The following is a 19,119-nucleotide window of genomic DNA, read 5'->3' on the forward strand; positions in this document are numbered from 1 at the left end:
GGCAACCGTGGACCCCGCCTGAGACCCTCGGGGCTGCCTGGTTGCCGAGGCGACCGTTGGGCTTCCCAATCGCCGCGGCTGCAGCAATGGAGAGTCCTGGAGGCAGCTGAAACACCGCGTTGGAGCAACTGTCCCGACAATGTCACACGAAGGCTCGGTGAGCTTCAGCTGAACCTGGGGAGTGCGCAAAAACTGGGGTTGGCCGGTGTATAGAGTAGTGGACTAGCTCTGGGTTCAAGATGGGCATGGTTTACCTCAGTTTCCGTGATAAAGGGTCAATGGCTGGACCAGGTCAAGAGCAAGTGAATTCAGAAACAACTGACCTGCTAGTGCAAGTAGTAACTCATTTATGCTGAGGAACCTGTTTTGGTGGGTAAACCAGAATCAGGCACTAGGACTTGATGGGTGAAAATCTATCTTGACAGTTTCAGAATCATGAAATGGATTTAACAATTCAGAAGCTGACCTTAAAGTTAATTTATTGTATTATTATTATTGTTGGTTTTTTGAGACAGTGTGATTATGTAGACCAGGCTGGCCTTCAACCCGGAGATCCGCCTGCCTCTGCCTCAAGAGTGCTGGGATTAAAAGCATGTGTTACCATGGCTGGCCTAGACCTCACTATGTAGCTCAGGTTACCCTTGAATTCATAGCTTCTCCCCATACCAACACCCTCCTATCCCACTGTCAGAAGCCAAATTGTTAGTTAGGAAAAAAATTATTTTATGTGTATGGGTGTTTGGTCTGTATGCGCGTTTCCGCTCCATGTGTGTGCTGGATGTCTGCAGAGACCAGAAGAGGGAATCAGATTTCCCCGAACTGGAGGTACAGTTTTGAACCATTATATGGGTGCTGGAAACCAAAACCAGGTCCTCTGGAAGAGCAGCCAATGCTCTTAGCTGCTGAACTGTCTCTCCTACTCCAAAAGTCAAGACATTAAAAAAAAATGAATAAAACAGATCAGAAGAACCTTAGGAAAACGAAAGAAAAAAAAAGCCCTTCTGTCAGTTGCACTTCCCATCTTTGTTGGATGCAAGGCTTGGAGGAGACACCTAAGGCATCAATTCTTTGGGGTTTAAAGATTTAGGCTGAACACAAGCACAGCTTTAATTCTAGCACTAGGCAGAGGTCTCTGGGAATTTAAGGCCAAGGATTGAAAGAGTAGGGAACAGGAGACCCCAGATTGCCTGGGAGGATGAATATTAGAAAATACAAAACATGACGCAACAAGGTTGGAGGTAAGTGGGTAGATACAGGTTTATATTTGGAGGTAAGTTTTGGAAGGAACCATCTTCCTTCATTGTTTCACTTTGTATCCCAGTCCAGCCTGGAGGGCATGGGCAGCCATCCTGTTTTAGACTCTGGAATGCTGGGTGTAGTGGTATAAGCCACCACAACTGGCTCTGGTCATCTTTACAAATTTTTATTGCTCATCTACATCTCTTTTGTGAAATAGCATATACCTGGTTTACCTTTGGGCTTACCTTAGTTACTTTTCTATTGCTGCCAAAAAAACACCATGACCCAAGCAACTTATAAACTCGCTCTGTAGACCAAGTTGGCCTCAAACTCAGAGATTCGCCTGCCTCTGCTTCCCAAGTGCTGGGACTAAAGGTGTGCGCCACCAATGCCCAGCAAGGCTACATCTCTTAATCCTTCCCAAACAATTTCATAACTAGGGATCAAGCATCAAGCATTCTTTTATATGATCTTATGGGGGCTGTTCTTATTCACAGGGGTTTTTAATTTTTTTTTTGTTTGTTTTTTTGGGACAAGGTTTCTCTGTAGTGCTGGAGCCTATCCTGGATCCGCTTGCCTCTGCCTCCTGAGTGCTGGGATTAAAGGAGTGTGCACCACCGATTGGCCTTTAATTTTAAAAATTTTGTTATGTGTGTGTGTGTGTGTGTGTGTGTGTGTGTGTGTGTGTGTAGGGGTGTATGCCACAGTGCATGGATGGAGGGTGGAGGATGACTTGTAAGAGTTGATACTCTTTCTGCCTGTAGTCCTGGGAATCAAACTTTGGTCATTAGACTTGGCAGCAAACACCTTTACCTAAATGAGTCATCTTACCAACCCTCATTTTATTTCTCTTTGTTTTAAAAGGTTTTAATATATATGAACATGTTTTTCTTTTCCATATTTTTATGAATATCTTTATTTGGGAAGCAAGAGTCAGGTTTTGTAATTAGACAAATCTGAATATGAATTCTAACTATACTACTTCCCATAAAAATAATAGTTAAAGATGGTCTAGAGCCAGGCATTGATGGTGCAAGCCTTTAATCCCAGCACTTGGAAGGCAAAGGCAGGCGGATCTCTGTGAGTTTGAGGCCATCGTGGTCTACAATGCTACACAGTGAAACCCTGTCTTGAATAACAAAACAAAACCAAACAAAAAACAAAACAAAAACAAAAACAAAATGACCTGTAATCCTACCTACTCTATTTGGGAGGCAAAAGGACCATGAATCAGAGCGGATAGATGTCATCAGGCAAACTGTCTTTCAAGCTCAATAGGACTGACACACATATAAACTCACAAAGATTGTGGTAGCATGAGCAGGGCCTGCACAAGTTTGAGCCAGATAGGGTCCCAGTGCTTTGAGGTGGAAGCGAACACAAGATTCCATCCCTACCCAAGAAGCTATTTCCATTTGGTAACCACTTACAAAGGAAAAATCAGTTTTACCCAATGGAGTCTCACTGGGTATATAAACAACACTTAAGGGTAGTGCCCATGCCCAGAAGTAGATGACCAACAAAAACTATCTCAATGGTGCTTTTGTAGATTGTCTCATTTGGATTTAAAAAAATCTTTCTGGTATTTTGCTTATATATATTATGGTTTCTGGTTTTTGTGTTTTTATTGTTTTCGTTTTGTTGTGTGTTTGTGCCTTTTAACTGTTTTATTTTATTATATTCTGATTTGTTTGCCTTTTTAATTTGCCTGTTTTCTAAAGAGAAAGAAGGCCTGGAAGTAGGGAAATTGATCAGAATATATTGTATCAATGTTCAATTCAGAAAAAGAGGACCACAAGTTAATTTCAAGGCCTGCTTGTACTACAGAGTTCAAGACCTGCCTGGGCATCTTAGTGAGATCTCAGAGAGAGAGAGAGAGAGAGAGAGAGAGAGAGAGAGAGAGAGAGAGAGAGAGAGAGAGAGAGAGAGAGAGAGAAAGAACACATGGGGTTGGTGGATAGGAGCACACACCTTTAATCCCAGTACTGCGAGGCAGAGGCAGGTGGATTTCTGAGTTTGAGACCAGCCTGGTCCACAAGGAGAGAGTTCCAGGACAGATAGGGTTACATAAAGAGACTGTTTCAAGACAAAAAGTACAAAGAGACCTAGGGATTTAGCCTAGTGATGGAGAGCATGTACAATGCCCTGGGTTCAATCCCCAGAACTACAACATATATACACAAAAAGGCAACAAACAAACCAAACCCAGAAACCCGAGCATGTTTCCATAATTCTAGGATTTGAGAGGCAGAGGCAGGAGAATTGCTGAAAATATGAAGTGTGCCTAGTCTATGTAGGAAGTTCCAGGTCAGCTACATAGCAAGACTGTTCAAACAACCAAACAAAAAACAAAAGCAGAGGAGACTAAGTACCTCGTTGACCGCCAGATTCAAATTCTTTGAACTCTCAAGAACTTGAACACTGCAGTAAGGCAAATAGCAAGAGCTGCAAATTGAGTAGGATTAGGTCTGCGGTTCAGTTGCATCCAAACAGGCAAGGGCAAACTTCGGCCAAGTATCGGTTTCCTTGCTTAGTGGGCTGTTGAGTATTAAATTGAGTCGAATACCTTCAAAGTGTCCCTCCGCCGCATCGCAGACTGTAGGTACCTTGCCCTGGTCCGCTTTCTTAGTAAACATCTTGAGAAAGCATCTTTCTAACCCATCAGTCCATCCCCTCGGTTTCCTGTCCTGAGTGCCCGTTTCATTCCCACAGAGGCAGGCTCGAGACCGTGGGGTGACCCGCTCCAAGGCTGAAAAGGCCCGGCCGCCCACCCAGCCGGTGCCGCAGGTGGACATCGTGCCTGGGCGGCTCAATGAGGCAGAATGGATTGCGTTTATGTCCCTGGAGGAGGGCGAGGACGTGGTAGGTGACATCTTGGCGGACCTTCTGACTCGAGTCATGGAGTGTGCCTTCAAAGTCTACCTGAACCAGCAGGTGGGCCTAGATCTGGGACTTCCAGACCCATCTTCTACCTCTCCTGCCTCTTCTAGCGAGGCTGAGACCCTCCCTCGCTTCCACAGCGCGTCCCATTCACCATTAGCCAGGCCCGAGAGGCCATGCTGCAGATCATTGAGTGGCGTTTCCTGGCCAGGGATGAGGGAGAATCTGCAGTGGCCGAGGACCCCACGTGGGGCGAGGACGAGGAGCCCCTGGCATGCACCACGGATGCCTGGGCCCAGGGCTCCGTGCCTGTACTTCACGCACCGGCACCCGTTGGTGTAGAGGAGCACTTCCAAGGCGAAGTAAGCCCAAGCCCCCAGCCTCCTTCCGTTCTACAGAAGCCTCCTCCGGAGCCGCTCAGGACTATGAAGTGAGGTTCTTCCCCTCCCTTTCCGACATCTCATTACCCTTGTGTGTTTCCCCAGGAACCTGGGAACCCGGACCAGTTCATTTTAGGTTCATCATGGTTGGACAGAGACTCCCAGGAGCCAACAGCATCTCCAGAGCCTTCGGCCGAGACAAGAGTCACCTCAGGACTCACGCCCACCTTGGAAGCGTTTCAGGAAGCTGAGCCCGGGGAAACCTTGGACGAACTCGATGGCCGGGAAGAAAGCCACATCTTGGCCACGTCTTTAAAGGAACCTAGCAACATCTTGACCGTGGCGTCGAAGGAGTCTTTACGACCTTCGCTGGAAGCGGTGCGCGCCCACAGTCCCCAACCTTCCCTGAATCTGCCCCAAGTAGTCAGCCTCCAGGCCTCTGAGGAGAAGGTATCACCATCCCTCATCTCTCATCTGTCCCTCGAGGATCTTTACAGATGCGTGTCTCAGCCAGACGCGGCAGGGGACCGGCTGAAACGCGAAAGCAAGGGCACATCCCGCGCCTCCTCGGACGGGTCTGTGCCCCTCCTCAATGCGGTCACCCTAGAAAACCTCTCCTCGTCGCCGCAGCCTGAAGGCTTGGATACGCCGCGTAGCCGCAAGACGCCCATGATGCGCCTGGATCCCGCGCGGTTGCCCCGTCACTGGGTGCGCCCAGTGGCTGAGGTCCTGACCCCAGAGATCGAAGCGCGCCCTTTGGAAATATACCGCGGGCGACCGCGGGGTGAAAAGAGCCAACCTGTGGCCCGAACCCCAACAAGCCTGTCCCAAGCCCTCGACTCGCGCGCACACCCCAAACTCATCTCTACCTCAAGGTTACCTCTCCAATACTATGCTCCATTCCGTGCTTTGGACCCGGATCCCATTTTAAACTTGGCCCAATCCTCACCAACCTTCGCATCTAAATTGCCATTCCTCAGCTCCGGGTTCCGCTTCCTCGCCGGAAACCCAGTCCCTCCCGAAGTCTCCCGCAGCCCCAGTCCCAAATTATGGCCTCGAGCTAAGTGGCCCAGTGGCTGGGAGAGGGAGGCTGAGCAGCTAGGCGAGCTGTGGGCGGGTCGTACTCGCGTGCCTCCACAGGGCCAGGAACCTGTGGCTGATGACGCCTCGGAGGACTCTGGATGGCCCCTAGCGGCGCCTCAGGTCCTCGAGGCCACGTCCCAGGTTCTGTGGAAGCCCATGATTCTTTCAGAAACCATGAAGCTGGTTCCTGGCGTGAGTATGTGGAACCGGGGCACCCAGGAGCTGCTCAACCCTGCTGCCACCCAGGAGGAGGCTGAAGGAGGCACCTCCCATGCGGCTGAGCAGCAACCCATCCCGACTGGTGTGTCCAAGCCCCAAGTGATTATGACACAGCTAATAAGGAAGGAAACTCCCAAAGCCTGGCAGCTCCCAGCCAAGCCTGTGCCCCACTCTGGGTCCTGAGCCTCCACACTGGGAATTGAACCCTGCCCAAAATAAACATGCTTTTGCCGCAGGAACTGACTAGCGAGATGGTGTTATTTCTTCCAAGGCTGTCTAGCCTCTAACTGGACTCCAGGGGGCACAGTTGTTATTATTAGTCGTATGAGACACATCCCTGCCCCCTCAAATACACCTTAAAGGAGAAGATCTGAGGACTATAAGGGGCGGGGATGTGAGTGGCGGGGCGGGGTGTCTGGCTCCCAGGGAGAACTTTGTCCTTTCAATAGGGGGGGAAGGGCACAGCTGAGAGTATAAGCATAGAGTGATGATTCCACACATGAATTCGACCTGCTTTCCTGACTCCTGGAGTTTAGTCAGTTCATCTTGGATTGAAAAATCCATTTTCTGTTGCTTTTGCTCCTGTGTTTTGGGACTTGAACCTAGAATTTTGCACATGCCAGAAAAACATTGTATCATACAGACTTACAGGTAAAACATACATATCCAATAAATATTAAACAATTACAACATACACATAAATCTGCTGTTGCACAAAAGATTAGAAACAGGGCCTGGAAGATGCAGGCAGTAAAGCACTTCCTATGCACAGCAAAGCCAAGCATCTTGGCCCAGAATACAAGTCCTATAATGCTATATTAGTGCCTAAAATCCCTGCACTGGGCAAGTAGATGGGAGGATTCCCTAAGGCTTACTGGCCAGTCAGTTCAGTTAGAATTGATGAGTTCCAGGTTCAGTGAGAGCCCTTGTGTAAAAAAAATTAGGTAGAGAGTGATTAAGGAGGACACTTAGGTCAACCTCTGACCTCCAGATGCTCATACACACATGCACACACACAAGCATACACACACGACTAGAAACAAACTAACTAGAGGAATCCAGTTAATAAGTTATGCATATCCACAAATGAGGACCTCCCTCTGTTTTTCAAGACAGGGTCTCTTGCCGGGCGGTGGTGGCGGCACACACGCCTTTAATCCTTGCACTCGGGACAGGACGCAGAGGCAGGTGGATCTCTGTAAGTTCGAGGCTGGGCTGGACCGACAGCCTCCAAACAATACAGAGAAACCCTGTCTAGTAAAAACAAAACAAAACAAAACAAAACAAAAAAAAAGGGTCTCTTGTAGCCTAGTCTAGCTATCAGGCCATGGATGACCTTGAATTCCTGATCCCTCAACCTCCCAAATACTGGGATTACAGACAGCAGTTTGTATGACTAGGAAAGATGTCCCTCACCCCAACCCCCTTCCCAGTACCTACATGGCAGTTCATCTCACAAACTTCTCTAACTGCAGCTCCAGGGAATCACTCTTTTCTGGCCTCCCCATGTGCATGTGCCCAGTGAACAGACATACCATACATACAGGCAAAACACTCATACACATAAAATGAGTAAATCTTATAGAAAAGACTCCAGGTTTTATTAAGGAAAAAAGGCAGAGTGTCATTGTATACACTAGACTAGCCTTTGCATAAGAAATGGAAGGAGTAAAACTCTGTTCATATGTGATTGTATTTAAATAAAACATCTAGAAGATGACCAAGAAACCAAGTTCCTGTAGCAGGCAAGGAGGGTGGGCTGGAATGGAACAAAGGTTAAAGGGAGGCTTCTCAGTGCATACTTTTATACTTTGGGGGGGTGGGGAGACAGGGTTTCTTTTTTTTTTTCCAATACAGGGTTTCTCTATGTAGCCCTGGCTTTCCTGAAACTCGCTATATAGAGCAGGCTGCCCCAAATTCAGAGATTCAACTGCCTCTGCCTCCTGAGGGTTTTTTTTTTTTTTTGGTTTTTCGAGGCAGGGTTTCTCTGTGGCTTTGGAGGCTGTCCTGGAACTAGCTATTGTAGACCAGGCTGGTCTCGAACTCACAGAGATCCGCCTGCCTCTGCCTCCCGAGTGCTGAGATTAAAGGCGTGAGCCACCAACGTCCGGCTGAGGTTTGTTTTTGTTTTTTGTTTTTTTTAACTGAGATAGGGCCTTACTTTGTAACCCTGGCTGACCTGGAATTTGCTAAAACAACAGATTGGTCTTGAATTCATAGACAACTACCTGTCCCTTCCTTCAGAGTGCTGGGATTAAAGGCATATGTCACTGTACCTGGCTTAGTGAATACTTTAAAGTATTAGTTTGATTATTGTATTTTATTTAGTAGTGTGTGTGTGTGTGTGTGTGTGTGTGTGTGTGTGTGTGTATGTGGTCAGTTCTCTCTTTTCATGTGGGTTCCAGGAATCAAACACCTTGTCAGGCTTCTGTGGCAAGTTCCTTTACCAGCAGAGTCATTTCACAGGTTCTAGCTTGGTCTTTGAATGGTGAGAATGCAGTGCATATTCAGAGTAACTGGAAATATTTAGAAGATGAAATGGGAGTGAAAAGGAACTCTAGTAGAGGTATTCATCCTTTCTAGATCCGTCACTGATAATCTCATTTTACAAGTAAGGAAACGACACTGAAAGGTTAAGTATCCAGCCCAGGATTTCACCCAGCTAGTAAACTGAAGGTAGAACTGGAACCTGTCTAAGAAATCCTAACTCACTTTCTCCTGCACATTTATTTGCGCAATCCTTCCTTCATGCCTGCCTGTGGATATCATTGCACATTTGTTTAATCCTCCCTCCTTGGCACCCCAGGCTGCTCTAGAACTTGGGGCGATCCTCCTGCCTCACCCTTTCTAGCATTAGGTTATCGCTAGTTTTAAAAAGCCAATTAACACTCAAAAGCTAGCAAAGAGACATTGAAGAAAAAAAGTCTTCGAGACGTTGAAACTTTCTACAACACCTCCATTGAAGAGATGCCTCTCAATGATGCTGACCTCTTGGCCATAGGCAGTTCAGTTCTGGGGAACTAAAGAACAGCTGAATAGGGACTCGAAAAGGTGTGGACATCTGAGTTTATCTCTCTCTTCCCCAACTCCGACTTCATACACATCTCTTTCAGAGACCAAACCAAACAAAAAACTCCCAAGACGTCCCCCGAGTCCTCCGCCAGTAGAGGGCGCTCACCCCACTGCGCCTCTTCACTGCGGTCCTAAGCAACCTCCCAGGAGTAGTGCGCGTGCGCTTGCGTGTACCCTGCCGCAGGTGTCTAGCTCAGTGCCTTATCGATGTCTTCTTTGCCTCCCTCGGTGTGACCTTGTCAGTCATGGCAGGACTGCAGGAATGAGGAGACTGTACCCAGAACTCTAGAGTTTTCTGGGACCCGAGGGCTCCGTGGGTCGCTGCGGGGTCGGGCTGCGCGCGGGGCAGCCCCGGGGCGGGGCGGGGCGGGGCCGTAAGTCCCGGGCGGCGGCGGGGCAGAGCCGGGCGCGGAGCCCTGACAGCAGGTATGAGGTGGCGACCCCGCCAACTGTCTGCTGAGCTGCCCCGGAGCTCGCGCGGAGCTGCCAGGGGCCCGGAGCTCGGGCCGGGTGGGACCGGAGGGTGGGTGGCACCCCGACGGACGGGCGCGGGCCTGGAGCCCCGGTGAGCGCGTCTCCCAGGCTTGCCCACTAGCCTCCAGCTCTGCAAGGGGTCCCTGCTTGCCCTGACCCGTACCGGACCCAGGTTTCCGGTGGGCACGTGGTTGGGAATTTGTGTTACACCAGACCAAAATAATAATAATAATAATAATAATAATAATAATAATAATAATAATAATCCTAGAGGGTTCAAACATGGGGGTCTGGAAATGTGTTTGTTGTGTGACTACTCCCTGCCCCTGAGGTCCGACTAGGATGGCAAGATGACCCTTGTGAAGTAGTCTTGTTCATACACCCCGCCTTCACTGTGGGCTGGGCAGGGAGTAAAACTGCTATTTTGAAGAAGGCACATCTTCAGAACCAAACTCGTTTATAGCAGCGCGGAGAGCAGCAAGCGCCTGTTGGCCGCTTGGTACCCTAGTGTACGTAAGAGTCTAGAGATGGCATTCTTAGCCTACTGTGTTGCCAAAGCCTGAACTGCACTGTATTTAAAGAGATAAGGATAACCTTTAAAAAAAAGTGTATGAGTATAGGTCCCCACAGAATCAGAGGTGTCCGACCTCGGCATCTGAAGTTACAGCCAGTTGTAGGTCCTGGTAAACTAAACTCAGGTTCTCTGTAAGAGCAATAGGTTCTCTTAACTGCTGAAGCATCTCTTCAGCCCCCATAACATTTATTTTGTGAAGGCACTTTGTATTCATATTATGCTTGAAAATGTATGATTCAAGTTTTCTCATCTACAGACTCAGAGCGTTTGTTATACTCATGGTATTTATCAGGAGTCTCCAACTAGGGTATCTGTGGAGAAATTCCTGAAACAGACTGGGAGATACTGGGGTTTGTTTCTTTTGCTTGTTTTCGGTTTTGGTGGTGCCTCTGCTTAACATCTGGTGCAGTTTGGGAAATGAAGTTCCAGAAATAGAAACCCACCATTGTAAAGGGGCAGTGTGTGCCAATTTTTTTTTTTTACTTTAATAGGTATGTGTTTAGTTTAATAGGGTCTGGTGAAAATTTGTAACAGGTTCTCAGGTGATGCTAGTGCCTGCTGGCCTGGGACCAGATTCTTAGCAGCAGATCACTGAATTGACCAGCACATTTTGCTGCCTGCTATGTAGAACAATCAATCTGCTGCCATGGGTCACTCACTTTGTCCAGACTTTAAAACAGGAGTCAGGACTAGGTGACCTTTCAGCCTCCTCTCATCTCAATGCTGGGGTTCTAACCCAGTTACCTTTGTGGCAGCTGACTTCCACATATGATGCCCTTGTCAGTTTGGCAGGTTTTGCAGTTTGGTTAAAATATTTCTAACAGTAGGGAAATAACTAAATATTTGGTTTGAACATTTCTAACAATGGGATAATACTAGATATTTGGTTTGAGTTTTTTTTAATGTGAATTTATTTAACTTTATTTTATGTGCATTGATGTGAGGTGTCAGATCCCCTGGAACTGGAATTGCAGACAGTTGTGAGCTGCCATGTGGGTGCTGGAAATTGAATCTGGGTCCTCTGGAAGAGCAGCCAGTGCTCTCAACCACTGAGCCATTTCTCCAGCCCCCTGGTTTGAACATTCCTAACAATGGGGAAATAACTAGATATAAAGTGTCTCCTACCTTCCTCTCCCTTTCAACCCCCCCCCTTTTGACTAGGGTCTCATATGGTACAGACTGGCCTCAAACTCAAACTCCCTATGTAGTCAAGGCTGACCTTGAGCAACTGCTTCTATCTACTCTTCCCAGTTTCTAGGATTACAGGCATAAGACATCCCATCTTATTCATGGGATAGCACACTAAAGAGTTGTTGAGGGTTGGTGAAATAAACCCCTGCAATATCCATCCTTCTTGTCTATCTCTTAGAATGAAACCAAAGAACAGTAAATTCTTCTTCTTCTTCTTCTTCTTCTTCTTCTTCTTCTTCTTCTTCTTCTTCTTCTTCTTCTTCTTCTTCTTCTTCTTTTTTTTGAGACAGGGTTTCTCTGTATTGTTTTGGGGGCTGTCCTGGAACTCAATCTGTAGACCAGGTTGGCCTTGAACTCACAGAGATCCGCCTGCCTCTGCCACCAACGCCTGGCAAACAGAAACTTCTTTTTAAAAAATTGGCTCTTAACCAGGTGTGGTAGTACTCAACTTTTTTGTTGTTATTGTTTTTGTTTTTCAGGACAGGGTTTATCTGTGTAGTCCTGGCTGTCCTGGAACTTGCTTTGTAGAACTGTGCCTCCCAAGTGCTGGGATTAAAGGTGTGTGCCACCATACCTGGTTTTGTGATAGTCAACTTTAATCCAGCACTTGGGAGGCAGAGGTAAGATGATTTCTGGGAGTTGGAGGCCAGCCTGGTCTATGTATCAAATTCCAGGACAGCCAGGACTACATAGAGAGACCCTGCCTCAAAAAACAAAAAACTTGCCAAATGTGGTGGCTTATACTTTTAATCCTAGCACTGGGGAGGCAGAATCAGACATATCTTTGTGAGTTTGAGACCAGCCTACTCTATGTATTGAGCTCCAGGGCAGCCTTAGCTACTTAAACAAAAATAAAACAGGAAGTTGGCTCTTAAGCCATGCATATGATCCATATTTGTAATCCCAGACCTTGGGAGGACAATACAGGAAGATTGCTTTGAGTTTGGGGACAGTCTGGACTACATAGTGAGTTCCAAGCAGCCTCAGCTACAGGGGGAAGCCCTGCCTCAAAAACTGAAGGACACCAAGGGAAACTACTGACTCTTACAGCTGTTTTCCTCTACCTGAAGTGGTCCTTAATTCTTTCGCCACGTTAATGAAAACTCAGTCTTAAATTTGCCTTTGTTTTGCACGTGATGGACTTTAGCTGGACTTTGAAAGATGGGTGTGGTGTGCAAGACTACGGAAAGCTCCGGAAGGAGTCACAGTGGCTCAGAGATGAGACTATGAACCAGGATTGTTAGATGACGACAGCAGGGAAAGGATGGAGATGAGTGTGAGCAAAGCTGTGCTTGGGAATGTGTTTAGGGTTAAAGTGGAGGAGGAGCAGGCGGGGTCTTGCGTAATAATAGAGGACTTAGACTGATGATGGCAACAGTGATGCCTGGCTTTTATGTTTAACTGTAGTTACAGAACTTTACGGGCTTGATGTAGTCTGATGGCAGAGCGGCAGATGAAGCATCAAAAAGGAGAAATGGTTTGCTTTAACCTTCAAGCTACTAGATGGCAGAGCAGCGTGCTGACAGTGGTAATGGAGGAGGAAGGAAGGGTGCGGGTGCTCAGCCCGACTGGACATGAGGTAAAGCGCGAAGAGTCAAGGAGGTTAGTGGGAGTGGCTGCCTGGAAGTGGAGGTTAGGACTGTAGTTGATGTGGCCTGCTTCAGAGGTGGTTAGGTATGGAGGGGATTTCATACATCTGTTGTATATCAAGGGAGATGGAAACTGGGTTCCCAGTGTCCCTTGTCACACATGGCTACAATTTGTTCTGGAAGCTGGTGGTCTGACTATCAATCCTGTGATGTTTGCTACTCAAGAGTATGTGTCCATGGACCAGGACCAGGTAAGAGACTGCCTGATGGAAATGTATCTTAGGGTCCTTGACATCTTGGAGATTCTGACTTTGGCTTATTGATGTTTTCTTTCTGAATTTCAGGGGTACTAGTTGGGGTTGACTGTTAGGTCAAGTTCATGTGCACCCTGACCTTTCCCTGCCCCATCTTATCTCAGAGGGGTTTCACAGCACCAGAGAGCGGAGCCTTGGTGCCCTCAGAGCCTTTCGACATTCAAGATCTGCATTTTACTTAGGGTCTGTCTGTGGTCTGTGGTCCCTTTACCATAGAAGCATGAGCTTGAGATTGTTGTGTTAGTACTAATTTCCATAGGCCCTGAGCTCAGGCTCTTATCTGAAAGAGCTTCATGTACTGGTGTGTGTGTGTGTGTGTGAGTGTGTGTGTACGTGTGTGTGTACGTGTGTGTACGTGTGTACTTCCCTTACCCCGTGTGGGGGTGTGTGAGTGTTGTGTGATACATGCACACATGTGGGTCAGGGGATGTGTCCCTGTGCATGTGCCTGCAGGTCAAAGAAGGTGGCATCCTCTAACACTCTCTGACTTACTCTTCTGTTTGTTTGAGACAGAGTCTCACTATGTGGCCTTGGCTAGTCGATATATAGGCCAGGCTGGCATTAAACTCATAGAGATACGTTTTCCTCAGCCTTCCAAGTGCTGGGATACCTTATTCCTTTTGAAGCAGTCAGCAAGCCCTGGAATTACTCCTGTCTTCACCCCTCCTAGTGCTGGAGGTAGAGTCTAAACGCAGGCCTTGTGGTTGCACAGTGAGTCCTTGTAACCAGTGAGCCAACTGTCCAGCCTCACTCTTGTGGGCTGTAAGGGTGGGCCATTCTTCTCTGAAATATGGCCCTGGTTGTATACCTAGAGCCAGCCTGGGACAGTAACTTTTGAATATTATGTGCTTCTCTAGGCAAAGCACTGTGCTCAGACTTCTCTGTCCTAGGAAGTTTGGTCAGGAGATGCTAGGCAGTATTTTCAATAAAGTGTAGCACTGTAACAAAACTTTGTCCAAGGTGTCTATATAAGGGCAGAGAGGAAATAACAGGCCAAAAAGTTGGAGAATTTCAGGAAAGAGGTGACTATTGAGCTAAGTAGTGATGGATGAAGAGTGCAGTCCTGGTGGTACTCTTGGATTTGCAGAGCATAAGGGGAAGTAGCTCCAAGTAGCCAGAATGTGAGAACTTTGGGTTCAGAGGGAGGTTTTTGTTGTCCACAGTGAAGTTAATAAAAACATTTTTATTGCATGTGTGTCCCCACACGTGTGCACACACATATATAGGTCAGAGGGACAAATTGTAGGAATTGATTCTTTCTATCATGTAGGTCCTGGGAATCAAACTTAGGTAATCAGACTTGGCAGCATCTCACTGGCCCCCACTGGGAGATTTCAGACAAGGAGTGGCATGAGTGTATTTGGGGAGGCTGACGATGGAGAGACTGAAGAGGTGGCTATGGGTTCAGGCTGTTGGGGGACTCTTAAGATGGATGTAAAGGGGAGACTCTTGCAGTAACAAATGTTTTGTGTCTGAGCTGAATTTAGGTCGAGGAGGATGGTGAGGAGCAGATGAATTTGAGAAGCTATAGCAACAGAATTAACCTAAGTAATGACTAATTGCTTCAAATAAGAGGGGGCTGTTGGAGGTGACTCACCTATGTAACCTGGGTAGACTGTGGTGCCAGTAACCAGGAGGAAATACGGAAGAGAAGTCTCTGAGGGGGAAGGTGCTGATGTGTTTGGGACATGTTGAACTCCAGTCATCTGTGACGCTAGCAACCAGGTGGAGAGGTAGACTCTGAATTTCAGAAGAGTCTCTGCTGGCTGAGGGTGAAGTGGGGGATGAGCTCTTCCGGCCACACTTAGGGACAGTGAGGAGCTAACAGAGGAGACAGGGAATCGTGTGCCTGTGCAAAGGTACTGAGGAGGCCAGGAAGGAGAACATTTGTAGGGAGGGAGTTCCCATCTTCGTTTGCTTCAGGGTTGCCCTAAAGGGCGAACTTTACAAGTGCACCCGGAGGCTGGGGAATCAAGGAGCTCTGGTCACCAGGGCTCTTTCCCTTTGAAAATGGGGTGCAGGACTTGATGGAAACGAGGGGTGCAGACGCGGTTTCGCAGAGAGAAGAAGAATACATGTGGTGGCAGCCGGCAGAGGACACAAGAACTAGAAATAGTTTTTCCTAGAATTGAAGAGGCCAAGGCAAGTTTTGTGATGATGTGTAAGAACCAGTAGAGGGTGCAGCTGAAATGAAAGAGGTGAACGGGTGGAGAGAAATGGAAGGAAGAGGCAATGATGGATGCAAAGGAATTCTTACTTAATAGACTCATTTTCCTTTCTCAGCAAGGCTGCTTGCTGAGGGATAGGTGGTCAGTGTGAGCTCCACCAGGAATAGATGCTTGGATATGGTAAGGGAAGCCCAAAGCAGCTGATCAGAATAAAGAGAAAGAGCTTTGAGATAGGCCCGGGAGTGCGGCAGAGCCTCTCTGAGCTGGAGTCCTGTGCTTACAAGCCTCTTCATCTTCCTTGTGATGATAGTGGCTGATGTTTGTTGAGTGCTTTACCCTAGACTCAGTTTTAAGTGCTCTTCAGGTGTGTGTGTGTGTGTGTGTGTGTGTGTGTGTGTGTGTGTGTGTGTGTGTGTGAGTGTGTGTGTGTGACAGGGTGTCACCCTGTAGCATGGAAGTATGTGATCCACGCTGGCCTTGAACTGCCCAAGCTCTCCTGTGGTTTTCACAACAGTCCTGTCAGAGTATATTGCTGTTTTACAGAAAGGGAACTTGAGGCATACAGGGTTTTATTAGACTTAGTGTTCATGTTTGGTGAGTATGTCTGCAGAAATGGGAGTCCTTCTCCCAAGGCATTAGAGAAGGGGGCAGTTTAGTGGGCAGAGAGGTGGCGTCCATGGCTGCCAAAGGAGAATTCTCAAACTTTAGAGTGACTGCCCAGCATCCAAAGACAAGTATCCGATGGCTGTTAGTCATATATCGCAGGATGAGACTGCCACTTCAGACAGTGAATAAGAAGAGAGATCTTGTTCCCGTTCTCCAGAAAAGGAAAAATGTGTTCTGTCACTAAGTTTTGGGACTGTGCAGACCTACATCCTTACGCTACAGTTTGAGTTTTCCTGGTCGGTGTGGGGGCAAGACCTGCAGGCAGGGCCTACCCGACGAGTGGAGGGAGAAGGGCAGTGGCACGGTGGCGTGGAGAGAGGAGAGACAAACTCACCTTTCTTTTGCTGCAGCCACTGGAGCATCTCTTGTCCTTCCTTTTGAGGTTGCTATGGATACGCCTTTGCAAGGTGGTTTGAGGAGATTGATCTCCATTATGATCAGGTGATGACGTGGGTTTTAAAAAAGAAAGGATGGCAGGGTCTGCCTCCGAGGAGTGACTGGTTAGCTGCCCGAGCGGCAGAGGCACAGCCACCTCGGCAGTGCCTTTGTTGGCTGCCTTGGCTTTTGCTGAAGTTGTGAAATGGTGCATCTACCTCAGCAGAGCGCAGTCTCAGTGCTCCCTGCCTGCCTCCTGGGTCCTAGTGCCAGACCCTTGCTGGTTGATTCAGGGAAAAGAACTAAATCAGACTTGGAAGCTTGCTGTCAGTGTGAGGTTTGCTGCTGTCGAGTATGGGACTGGGTGCCTTGCGTCCTGCAGAAGTTCCTTTCTCAAGTGAGGGGTACTGTGTAGCTGGAACTTCCTTTACTGGTTCCTGGAGGTGGGCCTGGGATTCCTGGGTAGTTGTTAAAGTGAGGGAAACTTTGGGGGTGGGGAGAGCTCCATTCAGATTGGTAGTAGGATGCAGACATTTCTTGGGGTCAGGAGCTTGAACAGTGAAGAAAGTCTTTTTAGGATCCCCTCCCATCTGTAAGATCGGCAAGGCAGGTATTGGAGTAGGACCCAGATCCAGAAGCTCCATGCATTTGGTTTTGCTGGGTTTGTTCAGCTCAGCCTCTAGCACCCTGTCTAAGCAAGCAGGCCTTTCCTGCATGTGCGCACACTCAATTCTTTACTAGTGTTTTCAGAGTTTGGCTCCGCTGTCAGACTGCCCAGGTTTCAAACCAGCCCCTCCCGGGGTACGATCATTGAGAACAGAGTGGGGTTAGCCCTGGACCAAAGTTCAGCAGTGTGAGACTTAAAGAGAATTAGAGTATTAACGGTATCCTGAGGTGCTGGAAAAAAAAATGAAAAAAGATAGAAGTGACAGAAGGAGCAAAAAAAGATGAAGAGGCTTTCATCCTCATTGTCCATGTGTCATGTCCGCCCCCCAACCCCCACTCCAGGTCTGCTTGTTCCCCTGTTGGTTTCTAAAAAGTTCTCCAAGACTGACTTAGTTACCAGATACTGACAACTCCTCCCACTTTCCTAGATATCTTAGCAGTATTTAATGTTGTTGAGGAGGAAAACAGATTAGAAATCCAGGTACTGTCGCTCTCTAGGGACTGTGAAGAGTCCTATGGGACAGTGTTAAGGGCCCAGTAATGCTGTGGCAAAAGCATGCACCTGTATAGCGAGGCTTTGTATCAGAGACTCAGTATCACTCATGGATGGAAGTAATAGTCTTACTTGACTTGTGTGTGTGTGTGTGTGTGTGTGTGACCCAGAGGCCAACATCAGAATGTTTCCCTAATGGGAATGGCCTCCACCTTCAGCCAGGCCGGCTGCCCAGTGAGCTGCAGATCTGCCTGTCTCCACCCCCAACACTGTGTTCTAGATGTGCACCGCCATGCCAGCTTTTAATGGGTTCTGGGCGTCTGAGCTCGGGTCCTCATGCTTACACACCAAGCACTTTAACTACTGAGCCATCTCCCCAACCCCTCTTTGTTTTTGCTGGCAATATCATAAGCTTTTCTTCACCGTATTGGACATGGGACCTGCTTGTCCCATGCTAGGCAAGTGTTCTAGTGAACCTGCATCCCCAGCTCCTCTTGAAATACTTTATTTTGGAAAAACTAGTATATTTATACAAGGCTATAAGGAACAACACTGAAGAAACTGGCCTGGTGGCTCAGGTTTGTAATCCTAGCTACAAGAGAGGTCGAGGCAGGGAGACTATGAACCCAAGGCCTGCCTGCCTGGGCAATATTTTGAGATTCTGTCTCAAGGGAAAAGTATGGAGCCTGGAAGATGGTTCTGTTGGTAAAACGCTGTCCTGTAAGAATGACAAGCTGTGTGATCCCCAGTACCCATGTAAAGAAGCCAGACTCTGAGGGTACGCCTGTAAGCGCAGTCCTAGAAAGGTGGCAACAGGATTCCCAGGGCTTGCTGGCCAGTAGCTCTAGCAAGAATTGGCAACGTCAGGGTTCAGCGAGGGATTCTGTCAAAATCAAGGTTGAGAGTAACTGAGAAAGAAACCTGATACTGACCTCTGACCTCTGTAATCCTGTAAACATGCACACAAATAAAGCAATAAAAACTTTGAAAGAAAAAGGACTAAGTATGTGCAGTGCTTGCCTAACACATGAGGGTGGCAGTTAAATTTGCTGCAAAACACACACTCATGCACAAAATAATAGAGATTACACATACCCTTACTTAGTTCATCTCCCAAACCTGTGTTTACCGACTGTAAAGCTGTAGCATGGTGTCTCAGGTCGGATATGGGCATTGTTTGAGTGTGCTGGATGGTTCCATCACAGATCCCTCATGTTGTCTTTTATCATCCTGCCTCCCTTTTCCTCAGTCCATTCCATTAGTCCTTAACCTAGTTCGGCAAGCCCCCTTCTCACAGTTCACATTAGAAGCGGGCGATGAAATGCGTTTTAGTGTGCACAGTTGCATTTGCCCCAGAAAAGGCCCTAAGGACATGCCCAGTTTCCCTTTCCCCACTCTGTTTTGATCCTCATTCTGAATTTTTCTGTTTTTTTTTAAAGATTTATTTATTTGTTATGTATACAGTGCTCTGCCTGCATGTATCCCTACAGGCCAGAAGAGGGCACCAGACTACATTACAGATGGTTGTGAGCCACCATGTGGTTGGTGGGTATTGAACTCAGGACCTCTGGAAGAATGGGCAGTGCTCTTAACCCCTGAGCCATATTTCCAGCCCCATCTTTTTTCTGTGTTTAAAAAGTGCCTTTGGCTGGGTGGTGGTGGCGCACAACTTTAATCCCAGCACTCGGGAGGCAGAGGCAGGCGGATCTCTGTGAATTCGAGGCCGGGCTGGACTG

The 19,119-nt window shown here is 47.7% G+C and overlaps 2 protein-coding genes across 3 annotated transcripts in view; both read left to right on the forward strand.

Moving 5' to 3' along the window:
• The first annotated feature begins 4 nt into the window (after nt 1–4).
• Nucleotides 5–6,040, forward strand: CUNH2orf81 (chromosome unknown C2orf81 homolog). 2 transcript variants are annotated; one of them, XM_005078314.4, is made up of 4 exons: nt 5–157; nt 3,952–4,173; nt 4,260–4,481; nt 4,605–6,040. In XM_005078314.4, exons 1-4 carry the CDS (start codon nt 140–142, stop codon nt 5,982–5,984), a joined length of 1,842 nt encoding a protein of 613 aa, XP_005078371.1. In that variant the 5' UTR covers nt 5–139; the 3' UTR covers nt 5,985–6,040. The 2 variants fall into 2 exon arrangements, with proteins under 2 accessions (XP_005078371.1, XP_012974689.1); XM_013119235.3 differs by lacking the exon at nt 4,260–4,481 and having other exon boundaries at nt 6–157.
• A 3,192-nt stretch (nt 6,041–9,232) lies between these two features.
• Nucleotides 9,233–19,119, forward strand: part of Dctn1 (dynactin subunit 1) — a 34,744-nt gene continuing 24,857 nt past the window's right edge. The window contains exon 1 of the mRNA XM_040737674.1: nt 9,233–9,299. The gene's annotated coding sequence lies outside the window, so the exon portion shown is untranslated. The remainder of the gene's footprint in view (nt 9,300–19,119) is intronic.

The sequence above is a fragment of the Mesocricetus auratus genome, unplaced genomic scaffold (assembly GCF_017639785.1).
Source record: "Mesocricetus auratus isolate SY011 unplaced genomic scaffold, BCM_Maur_2.0 Super-Scaffold_100676, whole genome shotgun sequence".
NCBI lineage: Eukaryota > Metazoa > Chordata > Mammalia > Rodentia > Cricetidae > Mesocricetus > Mesocricetus auratus.